The sequence below is a fragment of the Zingiber officinale genome, chromosome 7B (assembly GCF_018446385.1).
Source record: "Zingiber officinale cultivar Zhangliang chromosome 7B, Zo_v1.1, whole genome shotgun sequence".
NCBI lineage: Eukaryota > Viridiplantae > Streptophyta > Magnoliopsida > Zingiberales > Zingiberaceae > Zingiber > Zingiber officinale.
Genome location: NC_055999.1, coordinates 26,758,772 through 26,775,580, shown reverse-complemented (window position 1 = coordinate 26,775,580; position 16,809 = coordinate 26,758,772). Strand labels below are relative to the sequence as shown.

The window sequence follows — 16,809 nt, the reverse complement described above, 5'->3', positions numbered from 1 at the left end:
GGTTGGCACTTAAATGAGGTTTCTGACCGTAATTAAGTAATTAATATATGGGTCTCCATCATAAAGCCTCTTACTTTTATGTTGCTTGTGAATATCTCTGGATTCAGATTAGAAGTGTGATACGACAGTTTATCGTTTTGTTTTGTTTTGTTTCAAATTATTATGAGTCAATGATTTAGAAGATATTTCCGAGTCTTTAGAAAAGGCAAACTACACTACGAAGGACTGACTTTTATTAAGAAGATCCTGAGAAGGAAAAAAAATAAAGTAAAATCCAGATGTTGCCAGTAAAAAGAGCTTAGCACACATCAATGCACCTGTACTTGTGGAACCAAGAGATTTCTGAAAGAAAAAAAAAGTTTAATGTTGTGCCATAAAAGCTGCTGCGCTATTATCCAAAACCATTCTGAATTGGTATGCAATCGTAGCAAGTTCTTCCAATTACTTCCAAGTTGTTTCAAACATAAAGAAGCTGAAGATTCTTAAATGCAGATGCTCTGCAGTTTCAGAGCCTCCACTCCACACTTTTATTTTCCTTTCAAATCTACAAACATCACAGATAGATAAAATGACACCATTCTGGATAAGGAGGAGTGACAGACTCCCAGGGTCCAGCACCTGGGATTGAAGGCAATCATAACAACTGACAGTTCTATTGTTAAGAAAATTTGAATCATGTAGAGTTTTTTTTTTTAACAAATAAAAAATCATTGAAGAAGAAGGGGAAAAAAGATACTGTTTCCTCCATTTTTCCAATTCTGTCCTCTTTTGTTTTATCTGAAAGGGAAAAACAATCTGTTGAATCGATTTAGTTAGATATGTTGACTCTCGCCCTGATGGAGGACAAGTCTGTTACAACTAACGACCGGATTTTTCAAAAGTGGCGCCCATGACTCTGCCCCTTTTTTTTTTTCTTTCTTTTTTCTCTTCCTATCAAAAAAAAAATTGAAATAAACATAGAAGATTTAAAAAAAAAATGGGTATATTATTTATTGATTTGATTCTCCCACACCTCTCCTATCTCTAGCAATACGCATCAATTAAAGGTCACTCCGGTCATTGGACTGTAGATTTTGTCTCACCCTTTAAACCCGGAAGGCGGCCTCGACGGCGCCGGTCTTCTTCCCATCTCTATATAGTCTCAGTCTCCTTATTGTTCCTTGCCTCCTTCCCCTTTCTCCCTCTCCCTCGTCCCCCAGATGTTCTTGTGAGCCTGCATAATAGTAACTACCTTTTTAAGTTAGGAGGAGGGAGAAGGAGGAGAAGAAGATGGGGTGGTCATGGCAGTGGAGCTTGTGCCTGTGCGCGATAGGGGCATGTACGGTGATGGCAGTCAAAGTGCTGGAGTATTTGTGGTGGAGGCCCAGGAGGGTGGAGCGCCATTTTGCCAAGCAAGGCATACGAGGTCCCCCTTACCGATTCTTCATTGGCTGCGTCAAGGAGATGGTAGGCCTCATGCTCGAGGCCTCCTCTAAGCCGATGATGATGTCTCAGAACCAGCACAACATCCTTCCCAGAGTCCTCGCCTTCTACCACCACTGGAAGAAGATCTACGGTACTGTAAACGCATGGCACGATCTTTTTTGTCTTGCTCCCTCCTCCCATTCTGGCCGACCCCTCCTTCCATGTTCCCTTTTCGAAAAGATCGTTGTGGGGTTATACATCTGGACCTTCTCTCTTTTTGTTTAGCTCGATTGCTGATTATGTGGGCGTTTCATGGTACATGAGCTGCTTCTTTCTTTGTTCTCTTGATCACTTTGTCTGCATCTCTCGGCTGTCCTAACTGGTAGTTGATGTCCCGCTTTTCTAGGATTCGTGTCCTGCTCGATCGCTATCTCAGAAAAAAAAAACAAAAGCTTGTTTTGGTTCTCATTCAGCTCTCTTCCTGTCTATGATGGATTGCAGGCTCCCCCTTCCTGCTCTGGTTTGGCCCGACTCCGCGGCTCGCTGTCACTGACCCCGAGCTTATCCGGGAGATTATGCTGTCGCGGTCCGAGGTCTTCGAGCGCTACGAGTCTCACTTGGAGGTCCGACGGCTGGAGGGCGAGGGGCTGGTGAGTCTCCGAGGCGAGAAGTGGGCTCACCACCGCAGGGTCCTCACCCCTGCTTTCCACATAGAGAACCTCAGAGTAGGCCCTGCTCCTGCTCCCTCCGCTGCCTCTTCGATCGCTGTCGTTTTCAGTTTAATCAATTCGAGAATTGTAAAATTTCCAGCTGTTGATTCCCTTCGTCGGTAAGACGGCGCTTGGCATGGTGGAGAAGCTGCCGGTCTCCGGGGAGGAGGTGGAGATCGACGTGTCCGAGTGGTTCCAGACCGTGACGGAGGACGCCATCACCCGGACCGCCTTCGGGAGAAGCTTCGACGACGGCAAGGCCGTGTTCAAGCTGCAGACTCAGCAGATGGCCTTTGCGGCTGAAGCTTTCCGCAATATATTCATCCCTGGCTACAGGTATCGTGTCGTCGTCCAACTTCTAGCACTGTTTCTGCCTCATTTAAAATTGATTCGATTAAATAAAATGATCAAAATTAGATTTTTACCGACGAAAAAGAATACCAGCTCGTGGAAATTAGAGAAGCAAATCAAGAACAGCCTGGTCGAGTTGATTGGCCGGCGAAGGGAAATGAAGGAGGAGGAGAAAGGGAAGCAGCCACCAAGAAATGTGAAGGATCTGCTTGGTCTAATGATCAATGCGAGCGAACCCAAACAGAGCACGGCAGCGGAGTGCCCGCGAACAGTGCCGACGCCAGCGTCGTCGTGGATGACCGTCCATGACATTGTGGAGGAGTGCAAGACGTTCTTCTTCGCCGGGAAGCAGACCACCTCCAACCTTCTGACGTGGACTACCGTGCTGCTGGCGATGCACCCGGAATGGCAGGAGCGCGCGAGGGCGGAGGTCCTCCGCGTCTGCGGTCCCCGCGACGTGCCCTCCCGCGAACACCTTCCCAAGCTCAAGACGGTACGCTTAACCATATCACAGAAATATCGATGCCCAATTTTAAGTCTTGCTAATGAACCCATCGTCGCGGCAGTTGACGATGATAATCTACGAGACGCTGAGACTGTACCCGCCGGCGGTGGCGACGATCCGGCAGGCGAAGGCGGATGTGGAGTTGGGAGGATACCATATCCCTCAGGGCACGGAGCTGCTGATCCCAATCATGGGCCTGCACCACGACGCGGAGCTGTGGGGCCCGGACGTGGCGCAGTTCAATCCGGAGCGATTCGCCAACGGCGCCGCCCGCGCCGCCCGGCACCCGACGGCCTTCATCCCTTTCGGCCTGGGCTCACGCATGTGCATCGGCCAGAACCTGGCGCTTCTCGAGGCCAAGATCACCATCGCCGTCCTCCTCCAGCGCTTCTCTTTCCGCCTCGCGCCCTCCTACGTCCACGCCCCCACGGTCCTCTTACTCCTCTACCCACAATTCGGCGCCCCAGTCCTCTTCCGCTCCCTCACCTCATGATACACTCAAAAACTACAGAGCGTCTATTCTTTTGGAATGATACACGGCTAACCAAGTCCCCGCTGCCCGCCATGGCCACCACACCTTCTTGCCCATGCAAATCCAAGTTTCGTCCTTTATCAGTGTTCTCCAAATGTGACATTTCAGTACGTATTCACCTTGTATTATACCACTCATCCAACTATTTCAAATCAATACAAAATTTCTTCATCTCGATTAGTATTCGCAATGCATGTGTCGTTGCACATTCTCCTTTACGGGCAGCGAGAACACAGACATGTGCAGGCAAGTAGATCAATGTGGAGGAGGGTTCAGTTATCTCTGCTGTGCCCTGCTCCCCATGAAAGCATGTGGAAAGAGAGTTCCACGCCATTTCTTCTCTCTTTTTGTTTTTTCCTTCCTTCCTTCCTTCCTTCCTTTCCTTTGTATAAAGATAAGAGAAGCCATGTGATCATCTATGCGCTACACTTTCCTTTGAGATTAAGCTGATCATCTTTACCAACATGCAAGCTGAACTTTATCATTGGACGCTGCTCTAAAAAGGTGTGAGGAAACCATGGCTCTTATCTTTCCGAGGTTAATTAATCATCCAACAGAGACAACTTTAGGCATGCATGCCTCCCATGTTTATGGTAAGCAGTGAAAGGCAGCAGCTCCGAGCTGCAATCAGAAAGCTAAAATATTCATATTAATCATGACTGGGATTCTAAAGAATCCATAGTACACCACACAGATGATTGGAATCGAGGAATTTTATCCAAAGAAAACTCTATCTTGTTTTATAATAGTTCAAGTTTTGATTTCTGATAGGTGGTCTTTCCTAACGGCGGATCATTTCAGATTGTATAAGGCTTGAAGCATTGGATAGAAATAAAAAGTGGTTTCTGATGTTATCAGCTGAAAGCTGCATTGTAGGCCTTTTAGTCAACTTTGAAGCTGTAATGGAAGTAAGGTGTATGATTGACATGACTCCGCAATTTTTTTGCTCCACGAAAATTCTGAGAGAAAAAATAAATTGATGTAATATGTTAAAATTAAATAAAGAAAGAATTGTTTCCTACGAAAGCAGTGTTAGAAAAAGGAAAAAATAAGGAAAGATCAACTCAAATATAAACGCAAGAAAGGGGAAAAAATATACCTATCAGCAATTTGTTCTACGCAATAGGCAAAGAAGTACAAGAAACTCCAGCTGTTTGAAGTTGTAATAATGGAGTTAATTATACTTAGTTTGCTTTGACTTGGAAGATAAGCCAACACCTGTCCAATTTCGTAGGGAAGCAGAGTTACAGGCAGGAAGCTAGCAAAAAAGAAAACATAAAAAAACAAAAAGGGTTAGCACTCAATATTTGAGCCTTATTCGATGGGAAATGTGAATGAAAGAAAATTTCATTTGGAATGGATTTTTAGTTTTACATTGAAAATTTTAGTTTTAGTGTTAGTTTATATTATTATACATGTATGTATGATGTAAATAAATATATAGTAAGAGACTCTCTTTCATATATGGATGTGTGGGAATACAAATCTAGGTTCCGGATTGTATTGAATCAAATTAACTTATGTGTGAGCACGATTTAAACACGTCACATGCTGGAATGATTGGGACAAAATTTGCCCAACTTTTGATTCAATGTAATTTTTCTTGCTCAAGTAATAATTGATGGATTAACTTGTGGTTAATGGAGAATCCATAACTGCCCGAGTGAAATGATCGACTATTAATGGGGTCGGCAACGACGCTTTGATTCAGGCAGTAAAGGAAATAAATGGCATTTACTCGACCATTTATCGCAACCAAAACTTGAGCAGAAAGAAGAAGAAATCTCCATCTACTTTTTTTCCTCCAGGTTTTTCCTCTATGTTGTGCACCCGCTCGATAGACTCACCGGTGATAACAGTCGGGCACAATCTCAGTTCGCCTTAATCCACCAATGCTTGGTAGCGATCATGGTCTCTGTATCCTGGAAAACAGACCACTTGAGAGAACCTCGAAGCACAATCGAAGATCAGACGAATCTATTTCATGGAAACTACATTAAGCGCGGGCCTCGACATCTCCCTCTACTTCTCGACTCGGCACCTTTGCTTCCCAGCTTCCCGACTCAGCCTCCTGACTTGACTTCTCAACTCCCAACTCAGCTTCCCGACTCAACTTCCCATTTTCTAACTCGGCATTCACTCGGGAGCATTCAACGACTCGGGAGCACTTGTCACTCAGAAATATTCAGCCACTTGGACTCAGCACTCAGACTCGGCCATACAAAACGGCCTTGTCTTTGGAGCATCTCAGTAACCATCTAAGCAGCTCATCCTTCCTTTCTTGTCAATCTAAGATTATCAGTTCAAGTCAACTCAACAGATAAGTTGCAGTTGAAGTTGTAATTTCAATTCAGCTACTTCCCTAATATCTTCAACAGATTGTCCAACAATCTTGAAATAGAGTATGTTTTATTGAGATGACCATGGAAACGATTGAGATGCAACAGGATCAATGTGTGAAGGCTCCCTCAACCCCGATTGGAAATGTTCTAATCAATCATAAGGAAGAGCCAAAGAAGTTCACTGGGTTGAACTTAAAGAGGTGGGAGTAAAAGATATTCTTCTACTTGACCACACTCACTCTAGCTCAGTACTTGACCGAGGATCCTCCCAAGCATGCTGAGAATATTGATGTTCAGACTATCAGTGCAGCGGAGGTATGGACTCATTATGAGTTCCTATGCGGAAACTATATCCTCAACTGCCTTGTCAACTAATTGTATATTGTGTACAACACAGAGAATAACCAAGCAACTATGGGAGTCCTTGGACGAGAAGTATAAGATAGAGGATGTGGGGACCAAAAAACTCATCATGAGTCGATTCCTGGATTACAAGAGGATTGATTCTAAGACTATGATCAGCCAAGTCCAGGAGTTTTAGGTGATCTTGCACGAGATCCACTCGGAAGGTATGGTTCTGAGTGAAACCTTCCAGGTGGCAGCTATCATTGAAAAGTTGTCTCTTTACTGGAAGGACTTCAAGAACTACCTGAAACATAAGTGGAAGGAAATAAATGTGGAAGAACTCATTGTTAGACTTCGAATTGAGGAAGACAATAAGAGTTCAGAGAGAAAGTTGTTCTTTATATTGTAAATGTCAACGTAGTCAAGCACAGCTAAAGCTCAAAATGAAAGAACCCCAAAGCTTCCAAGATGGGGCCCAGAGGAAGCATAAGTAAAAAGAAATTCTCAGGGAAGTATTTCAATTGTGACCGAGTCGATTACAAATCTTCAAAATGCAGAAAGTCGAAGAAAAACAGGAGGTCAACCTGAATGAGGTACCAGAAATAGAGGACCTTTGCGCCGTAGTCTCCAAACTGAACCTAGTGGGTTCAAACCCGTGGCAATGGTGGTGCCACCAGATATATCTGCTACAATAAGGAGCTACTTCACAACTTTAAAGAAATCAAAGATGGAGACAAACTATTCATAGGAAACTCATCAAACTCGTACATTATGAGTTAAAGAAAAGTAGTGCTGAAGCTGATCTCGGGCAAGGAGTTAACTCTCAACAATGTGTTATATGTTCCGAAGATTCGAAAGAATCTAGTGTTTGGATTACTTCTGAGCAAGCATGACTTCCGCATTACTTTTGAGTCAGACAGAGTTGTTCCATCCAAAAATAGAATATTTTTAAGAAAGGGTTATGTAACCAAAGGGTTATTCAAGCTCGGTGTAATGACCATTACACTTAGGTGCGTTTGGTTCAAGTTATCATGTATAACCTCGGTTATGTGATTACCAGGTAATCACATAACCAAGGTTATGGGGAAAAAAACATAACCAAATGTTGTTAGGTTCAACGTAGGTAATGCAACAAAAACTTGTTTGTTTGAAGGTTTTAATGAATACCTTAGTTTAATATTTTACCGTATTATCCTCAGTTACAAAATCAACTATACATATTATTATTATTATTATTATTATTATTTATTTTTTTATGTTTTTTTACTTTTCTTTTTCTTGTATATTTTTTTACTTTTTATGTGTTTTTTTTATTTTTTTAATATTTTTATAGTATTTATATTTACATTTTTTTATATTTTACATTTTAAAAATTTTAATTTTTATTTATTTATTTTATTTTATTTATTTTTAAATTTTTTAAAAATTTTTATTTTTAAAATTTTTAATTTTTTAAAATTTAAATTTTTTTATTTTTTATTTTTAAAAAAATATATTTTTGTAATTATTTATTTTTACAATTTTTTAAACATTTATTTTACATTTTTTAATATTTTTTTTACATTTTTTCTCTTTTTTCCATATTTTTTCTTATCGGAGGGTATTTTTGGTAAAAAAAATTCGTTAACCCCGGAATCAAGAAAAACCTTAGTTTTCTGAGGTTTTCCGATTTCGGGCTGCATGACCCTTTTGTTGACATGTCGGGCATGGAACATTACTCGGGAATCATCGAATACCTAAACCAAACAAGGTTTTTGTTGATAACCTTGGAAGGATAACCAAGGTTATCAAGAATAACTCCGAACCAAATGCACCCTTAGGGTGCATTTGGTTCAAGTTATTATGTATAACCTTGGTTATGTGATTACCTGGTAATCACATAACTAAGGTTATGGGGAATAAAACATAATCAAATGTTTTTTGGTTCAACTTAGGTAATGCAACAAAAACTTATTTGTTTGAAGGTTTTAATGAATACCCTAGTTTAATATTTTACCGTATTACCCTCAGTAACAAAACCAATTATACATAATAATAATAATAATAATATTATTATTATTATTATTTAATTTTTTATTTTTTTTACTTTTCTTTTTCTTGTATATTTTTTTACTTTTTTATGTCTTTTTTTATTTTTTTATGTTTTTATATTATTTATATTTTTTAATTTTTTACTTTTTTTATTTTAATTTTTATTTATTTATTTTATTTTTAAAAGTTTTTATTTTTTATTTTTTTAAAAGAAAAATAAAATTTTTTATTTTTTAAATTTATATATATTTTTATTTTTATTTTTAAAATTTATATATTTTTAAATTTTTAAAATTTGTTAAAAATTTTTAAATTTTTATAAAAATTTTATTTTTTATTTTTTTTTAAATTTTTTTATTTTTATAAATTATTTATTTAAAAAAAAATTAAATTTAAATTTTTTTAAACATTTTTTTTTTACATTTTTTAATTTTTTTTTCTCTTTTTTCATGTTTTTTTTATCGGAGGGTATTTTTGGTAAAAAAAATTCGTTAACCCCGGAATCAAGAAAAACCTTAGTTTTCTAAGGTTTTCTGATTCCGGGCTGCATGACCCTTTTGCTGACGTGTCGGGCATGGAACATTACTCGGGAATCATCGAATACATAAACCAAACAAGGTTTTTGTTGATAACCTTGGATGGATAACCAAGGTTATCAAGAATAACCCCGAAACTCTTCCGTTTATATGCTTAAGTCTTCGTGTTTGTGATATGACAGATTAGAACATGTTAACTACGATATATTTTATAGATTAATTAGCATGCAAAGTATACCAACATTCCACATTGATCCGAAACACAAGTGTAAAATTTGTATCAAAAAATGACAATGTCATCATTTAAATATATTGAAAGAAGCAGCAAACCACCTGGCCTAATTCACACTGACTTATAAGACCTAAATGATACACAGACTCATGGTGGAAATAAATACTCCATCACTTTTGTAGATGATAATCCAAAATATTTGATACGGATATATCTTAGGGGCCTAAGGGAATTAAGAAAAGGAAGAGGGCAATTGGGTCAATTCATTATTAGGGGTTTTAGAAGGGGGAAGAGGCTTCGAGGAAAAGGGGAGCAGGGGTTTTTCTCCATTGCCGCCATCGCGTCCCTCTCCACGCCAACAGCCCGCACACCGCCTCCCCCTTTCTTTTCTGGCGTCCACTGGCGCTCATCGACGACCTCTCTACCATAGCGGTTTTTACCAGAGCTCTCCTGTCACTTTCCTCACCTCCTTTCTTCTCCATGCCGACGCTGCCGGGGAGAACTGTCGCTACGACAAACGCCTTCGGCATCACTCACCGCAGCCTCTACCTGAACCTTTTGCCAACACGTCGATAGCCTACTCCTCATCGCTCACTCAACCGCCTAGAACATAGAAATCTACTCCATAAAATGAGGAAAGAAATCCGAAGAGAAGAAAATTACAAGCATTCTTGATCCTAAATCCAAGAAGAGGAAGAAAGAAAGCTTATCTATGATGAAGAACCGTCTTCGAATCTCATCCTCGTTCGGAGTCGAAATGTTGAAGAATCTGTCCTTGAATCGTCGGAAATCCCTCCAAGATGGTGGAGAAATCGCCCAAATCTTGTTCTCTCCCAAAGGGGAGAAGATCCCCTTTCAAATGAAGAAGAAGGGCTTATATAGAAGGGGGGTCTGGGCGCCACACGGCCTCGAGGCACGGTCGTGTGAAGCTCGCACGGCCTGGCTCACTCCCCTCACTGCCTATCTCACACGGTTGTGTGTGAGACACGGTCGTGGCTTGCTCCTCCACTACTTCCCTTGCATGGTCGTGTAGATCTACACGGCTTGCACTGCCTCCGGCTCTGGAGCTCTTGCACGATCGTGTGGTGCACACGGCCAAGGCATTCTTGGGCTCTGGAAATGCTGCACGGCCGTGTAGATCTACACGACAGTGTACAGCTTCGGTTCTGGATGGCTTGTAAGGTCGTGTGGTGCACACGGCCATGAACCCTCTTGGCTTCAAACCTGGCACGGTCGTGTGATGCTCACACGACCATGGCTTCTTCCTTCTCTGCTGCAGCCTCATGGGTGGTGATCACCACACGGCCTGGGCAACCCCCCATGTCATGGTCATGTGGCACACAGGGCTTGTGTCTTCCTTCTTCGTTCAAGCGTCAAATCTTCTCCAAAATCGACTCCTGCATACAGAAAATGTCCAAAAAGCATATCTCCGAACAAAAAGAGTAAATATGTTGAAAGGAAAGCTAGAAGTACGAAAATGCATGGATAAAGCATGCTCAAAGTATATGAATGTGCGTCAACACATGCTAAATAAGTATATACAATCTACGCACATCAACATACCTAATGTCTAATCATGAATTCAACATATGAATTCTAATATGGCTTTCAACAGGTTCAGTTAATGGTGGGTTCATTTACTTCGATCATTATTAACACATAAATGATCTCATCTTGACACAATTATGAAAACGACCTCAACTTATGGATCTGTCTCTAATTTCAGTTACATAAGTTATTCCATAAGTAACAGTCTTACCCCTATTTGTACTTAACAAACAGAGATGATTGTCTATGTGAGTGGACCAATATCCACCTACCAATATGCTCACCGAGATCTTATATGAATGTAAAAAATACAACATATACACTAAATAAATTATGACAAATGACACAATCATAACACAAAGTCTGATTGTTATTTCAATATTGTTACATTCTACAAAGTCTCAAAGACTTTACATGTTTTTTAAATGACTCTTCAGTCATTGGCTTAGTAAAAGGATCTACAAGCATAGCACGTGTAGGAACATACTCAAGAATTACTATTCTTTTAACCACAATATCCCTCATAAAATTATATTTAATTTCTATATGTTTGCCTTTGGTATGATATTTGGGATCCTTATAAAAAGCTATTGCAGCTTGACTGTCGCAGTAGACAGTTACTGGACTCCCACTATCCTCAACAATTTTCAAATGCTTCAAGAACCTTCTCAACCAGACTGCTTCTTGCACAGCCACTGAACATGTCACATATTCAGCTTCCATAGTCGACAAAGCTACACAAGCTTGTTTCTTGCTGTTCCAGGAGATAGCGCCACCATTTAGCAAGAATGCATAGCCTGATATAGATTTTATATCATCTAGGTCTCCAACCCAATCTGCATCTGAATAATCTTTCAGACTCATATCTGATCCTTGAAAAAAAAGACAATAATCTATTATCGCCTTCAGATATCTGAATATCCTTTTTATTTCCTTCCGGTGTCTCGGTCCTAGGTTTGACTGGAAGCGACTAACCAATCCCACAACATAGCTGATATCGGGACGTGTACACAACATAGTGTACATCAAACTACCAATAGCACTGGCATATAGTTTTTTATTCATCTCAGCTATTTCCTCATTAGTTTTAGGGCGCATACTCTTGCTCAACACAGTTCCTTTCACAATAGGTGTATGTTCTATGTTGCAATTAGACATACTGAAATAATGTAACATTTTATTTATATAAGACTCTTGTGACAGACCCAAAAGTCTTTTAGGATGATCTCTTATGATCTTCACTCCTAAGATGTATTCAGCTTCTCCCATATCAGTTGTATCAAATTGTGATGATAGTCACTTCTTGACTTCATTCACATATCCTATGTCATTTCCAGCTATCAGCATATCATCAACATATAATGATAAAATGACATACTTTCCTTTTTCCCTTTTCAGGAAAACACAATGATCCTCATTGATCATCTCGAAACCATAAGATAAAATAATTTCGTTAAATCTTATGTTCCATTGTCTTGACACTTGCTTGAGCCCATATATAGACTTTCTAAGTCTACATACTTTCTGCTCTTGACCTTCAGCAATGAAACCTTCTGGTTAAACCATATAGATTTCTTCGTCAAGATCACCATTGAGGAAAGCGGTTTTTACATCTATTTGATGTAATTCCAAGTCATAATGTGTCACAAAGGCCAAAATAACTCTTATTAATACAAATTTCACTACGGGAGAAAATGTCTCTTCAAAGTCAATACCCTCCATTTGGGTATATCCTTTTGCAACTAAACGAACTTTGTATCTGTTAATCGATCCATCTGCTTTCCTATTTATTTTGATAATCCACTTATTCCCAATATCCCTTCGGCCCGGAGGAAGATCGATCAAGTCCCAAACATGATTTTGGATCATGGACTCCATCTCTTCAACCATTGCAGTTTTCCATTTTTCTCTAACTCTACATCCCAATGCTTCCTCAATGAATTGAGGTTTGTCGTCGTCAATTGGAAGTGTAACCAATGCCTCATTCTCAATATTAAACCTCTTCTTAGGTTTGATCTTACAAACACTTCTCCGTAAGTTGGGCTATTGAGAAGTCAACTCATGACTCGGCATATCACTCCCACTCAGTTGACTAGACTCAGATGTTCCTTTTGACACCTCTCTTGTTGATAATATCTCATCCTCCTCAAATAGAGGAACATTTTTATCAACATCACCTCTGATTGGGAACTCTATTTCGAGAAAAGTCGCATCTCGCGAGTCTATTTCGGAGATGGTTCCATCTAGTTGCTCACCTATGAAAACATAACTTTTGGAGGTCTCATGATATCTTATAAAGATACATTTCTGAACCCTAGGTCTCAGTTTTCCATACTTGTGAGAACTATCATGAACATAAGCAGCTGACCCCCAGGGTCTCAAATTACTTAAATCTGGTTTTCTACCTGTCTAACGTTCATATGGGGTAGATGGAACTAATTTTGAAGGCACTTTGTTAAGTATATAGGTTGCAGTTAATAATGCATCTCCCCAATAGGAGATTGGCAAATTAGCTTGTGTCATCATAGACCTAACCATTTCAAGAAGAGTCCTATTTCTTCTTTCAGCTACCCCATTTTGCTGTGGAGTTCTAGGGATTGTCAGCTATTTAATAATCCCTCTATCATTACATATTGTTTTGAACATATCAAACAAATACTCCCCTCTATGGTCAGTGCGTAAAGTCTTAACTTTACGTTCCGTTTGATTCTCAACTTCGTTCATATAACGAATGAAGCAATCTAATGCTTCATATTTGTGAGAAATCAAATACACATGACCGAACCTAGAGAAATCATCAATAAATGTAATGAAATAGGAAGCTCCATGTCTAGCCTTCACATTCATTGGACCACAGATATCCAAATGAATTAACTGCAATGTTGATTCAGATCTAATAGCCTTACCAAATGGTTTCCTAGTTGCTTTTCCAACAAGACAATGCTCACATATAGATAATTGAATCTTAGCCCGAGTGCCTAATAGACCCTCTCTAGCCAACCGATTCATACGTTCTTGTCTTATGTGTCCTAATCTAGCATGTCAAACCTCATCAGTTATATCTGCATCACTAGTTAGAGCAATATTTGAAAAACAACCATCAATAGCATAATTGACATCTGGTTCTACATCAAGAATCATAAAACCATTTGTTAAAAAACCATGTATGATTGACACTGAGTCAATCTTAAGTTCAACAGACCGACTGTAAAAACTAATACAATACCCTAAATCAAGAAGACACGTAACGGAAACAAGATTCTGTCGAATTTCAGGAGCATATAGGACATCATGTAGAAACAAAACTCTACCACCACGGAGGTTGAGTTTGCAAGTGTCGACTCCTTTGACTTCAACTCTTGCATTGTTTCCCACATAGATCCACTTGTTGCCAGCTGGTACCCGACGGTACTCAACAAATGTAACTCGCTCTCAAGCTACATGGTTGGTTGCTCCCGAATCTATAATCCACAAAGGATAAGAATCAGCTAACAACACTAAGCTAGCAACAAAATGCTCTTGAAAAGAAGACACACTTGGATTTACCTTTTTCGGCTCAGTGCACTCCCGAGCCAAGTGACCCTTCTTGCCGCAATTAAAGCAAGTCAACTTGTTTTTAGGTTTTTTTCCAGTCTTTTTTACTATTTTCTTGATTGGGCTCTATCCCACAGTAGCAGCTTCCTGCTTCTTTCCCTTCCCTTTCTTGAACCATTTCTTTTTCTTGGATCCATATGATCCAGCAGAACCTACAGCCACATAGGCTTGTCCAGAAATCCTTGCGGATTCAACTCTCTCCGCCTCCAATTCTACATGGCGTGAGACGTCAGTGAAACTCTTAATACTCTCACTGTAAGTTAGGGTCTGTTTTATGGTCTCCCAAGAATCTAGAAGTGAACGAATAACTACTTGAACCTGTTGTTCATCAGTCAACTCATCACATGCAGTTTTAAGCTCCCGAATCATGTTCGACATCTCCCTGAGGTGTTGAACCATTGATACATTCGGACACTTTTTGTAGCTGTCAAACTTGATTGTCAACTGTCGAAACTTGCTCGGATTTACTCCACTGTAATTTTCTTTAAGGGCTGCCTAGACTGCATGAGCCGTAAAATATGACTCATACTCAAAAGTTAGGTCATCTACCATTAAACTAATCGATATGCCCTTTGCAGTGGAGTCCTTTTTCTTCCATGCCTTATAGGCATCAAGATCTCGTCTGTGTTGTGCAGTAGGACCATCTACAGGTACTTCCATAACCTGATTTACAGCCTCTAGAACTTCTTGTTCCTCAAGTACATATTGTATCCTGAGGTGTCAGATCTTATAGTTATCCCCATTAAGTTTTTCACCTTTGTTAAGTTCAGCTATTATATTTTTTATTGTCATAATTTATCATAAACAAACACATTATTTAGTATTCAGTGTAAATCATATACATGTAATTTATGATTGACTCAATATTACTTTGAGTTGGTTTACAAAATCAAGTGACAACTATGTTTTTACTCATCATTCGTATGACCAATCAAATTAATATTAATCAATTTTATTACATACATCCCAACAAATGAACTGATCATTTTTAATATCATGAATTCTTTAATTAAATGAACTAATCATTTAATATATCATGATTTCTTTAATTAAATGAACTAATCATTTAATACATCATGAACTAATCATGCATCATGTCAAGCAAACAACATAAATAAATGAACATATCATTAACATAAAATTATGTTGCATATTGTTAACATATAACTAACTGACATGAATGAAATGGACTAACATTGTTCATACATAATGAAAATAACAGAACCCTAGAAAACTAGATAGGCAACTACCACTCTTACTAGGATAGACACTAGTGCAGTGGCCAAAATAATCCCTCTCAGCCTGGACTCATTTAGGGTAATCTCAGGCAGGACAACTTCAAGATTCTCTATAGGATCCTCCACATACTCTCCCAGATCCTCTTCTGATTCTTCAGGATCTTCTGAATCCTCTTCAAATTCCTCTGGATCTACAGGACCTTCTAAATCCTCTTCAGGATCTTCTGAATCCTCTTCAGATTCCTCTGGATCTTCAGGACCCCAATAGAGATGAAGTAACTGTCTGCACATCTCTGAATACGAGATGTGCCCATCATAATCATCCCAAAGTTAGAATGTTATCTGCCTAAGATTTTCCGGCAGTGAATAGACTAGAGCTCATCTTCTGTGTGTGTCTTGAACTGGAAACTCTTCTCGCTCGAGTTTCCAGAACAACCGATCGAGCCGACCAATAAGCCATCTGAGTCCTTGAATAGGGTCGAAATCAAGCTCCTTAATCTCTTCCCAAAGCTCATGTTGTCGTAAATCACGACTAGCCATCTGAAAAATTGAAATTAAATAAGTCAGTACCAAACCGACTAACTAGTACAAAACCAGCTTATTTCAATTTATACAGACATAGTACCAATATAATAAATCAAGAAAAATAAATTTTCTTGATTTTCAAGAGTTTAGATCGACAATTAAAACTGATCTAATTAGTCAGGCTCATTGAATCGATTGATTAGGGATCCAGATTCTAAGCTTGGTCCATTGTCCTTAATTAGAATTAATCTAATTGGACAAAGATTTGTCCTTAATTAGAACTAATCTAATTGGACAGAGATTTTTGTACCTATGTTCTCTTACTTTTAATCTAAGTCAATTTCTACCAATTTCAGACTTATTGATCAAACTCAGACCCATTTGATCAAAGCAATATTCATTGGTTTAAGTCTGACTGATTAGAATAAATCTAATCATTTGATCAAATTTGACCCATTTGATCATATTTGGTCCAAACCCAATCAAATTGATTTGGTTAAACCAACTAATGATTTAAACATGAACCGGGTCTAAGTGGACCAAAATTACTCTTGACCATTTATCATTAATGGTGAAATTAATTGAACTCAATTTTCAATTAATTAATGAGTGAACAAAATTAATGCTACAGTATGCATTATTTGGCAAAAATTTATACTTTAATTAAAAAACATAAACATATTATGTTTCTTAATTTCAAATGCATGCAGATTTATAATGAAACGTTACTACTATTTTTTTTTAATGTATTTCATTCTTCACAACATGCATTAAACAGATAAAAAGCCTGTTTATACCGTGAACTCTAAAAAATAATCTTCTGTAACTCCACGTTCTATACCGCCTTCGCTCGTTTCTTCGCCATGAACCCACGCTGCACACCACCTCACAGCGACGAATGCTGGTTGCCACACAC

The 16,809-nt window shown here is 39.0% G+C and overlaps 1 protein-coding gene across 1 annotated transcript; it reads left to right on the top strand.

The window, feature by feature from the left end:
• The first annotated feature begins 1,116 nt into the window (after positions 1-1,116).
• Positions 1,117-3,677, top strand: LOC122005602 (cytochrome P450 734A6-like). Its single transcript, XM_042560708.1, has 5 exons — positions 1,117-1,555; positions 1,906-2,129; positions 2,215-2,450; positions 2,532-2,958; positions 3,032-3,677. The coding sequence occupies exons 1-5, from the start codon at positions 1,270-1,272 to the stop codon at positions 3,461-3,463; spliced, it is 1,605 nt and encodes a 534-aa protein (XP_042416642.1). The 5' UTR covers positions 1,117-1,269; the 3' UTR covers positions 3,464-3,677.
• The last annotated feature ends 13,132 nt before the right edge of the window (positions 3,678-16,809 follow it).

Bases quoted from the DNA above. Each gene is read 5' to 3' on its own strand.
- LOC122005602 (XM_042560708.1), top strand. From the start codon at position 1,270: ATGGGGTGGTCATGGCAGTGGAGCTTGTGCCTGTGCGCGATAGGGGCA. The intron at 2,130-2,214 runs GTAGGCCCTGCT...TAAAATTTCCAG, and splicing joins TCCACATAGAGAACCTCAGA to CTGTTGATTCCCTTCGTCGG. The intron at 2,451-2,531 runs GTATCGTGTCGT...GATCAAAATTAG, and splicing joins ATATTCATCCCTGGCTACAG to ATTTTTACCGACGAAAAAGA.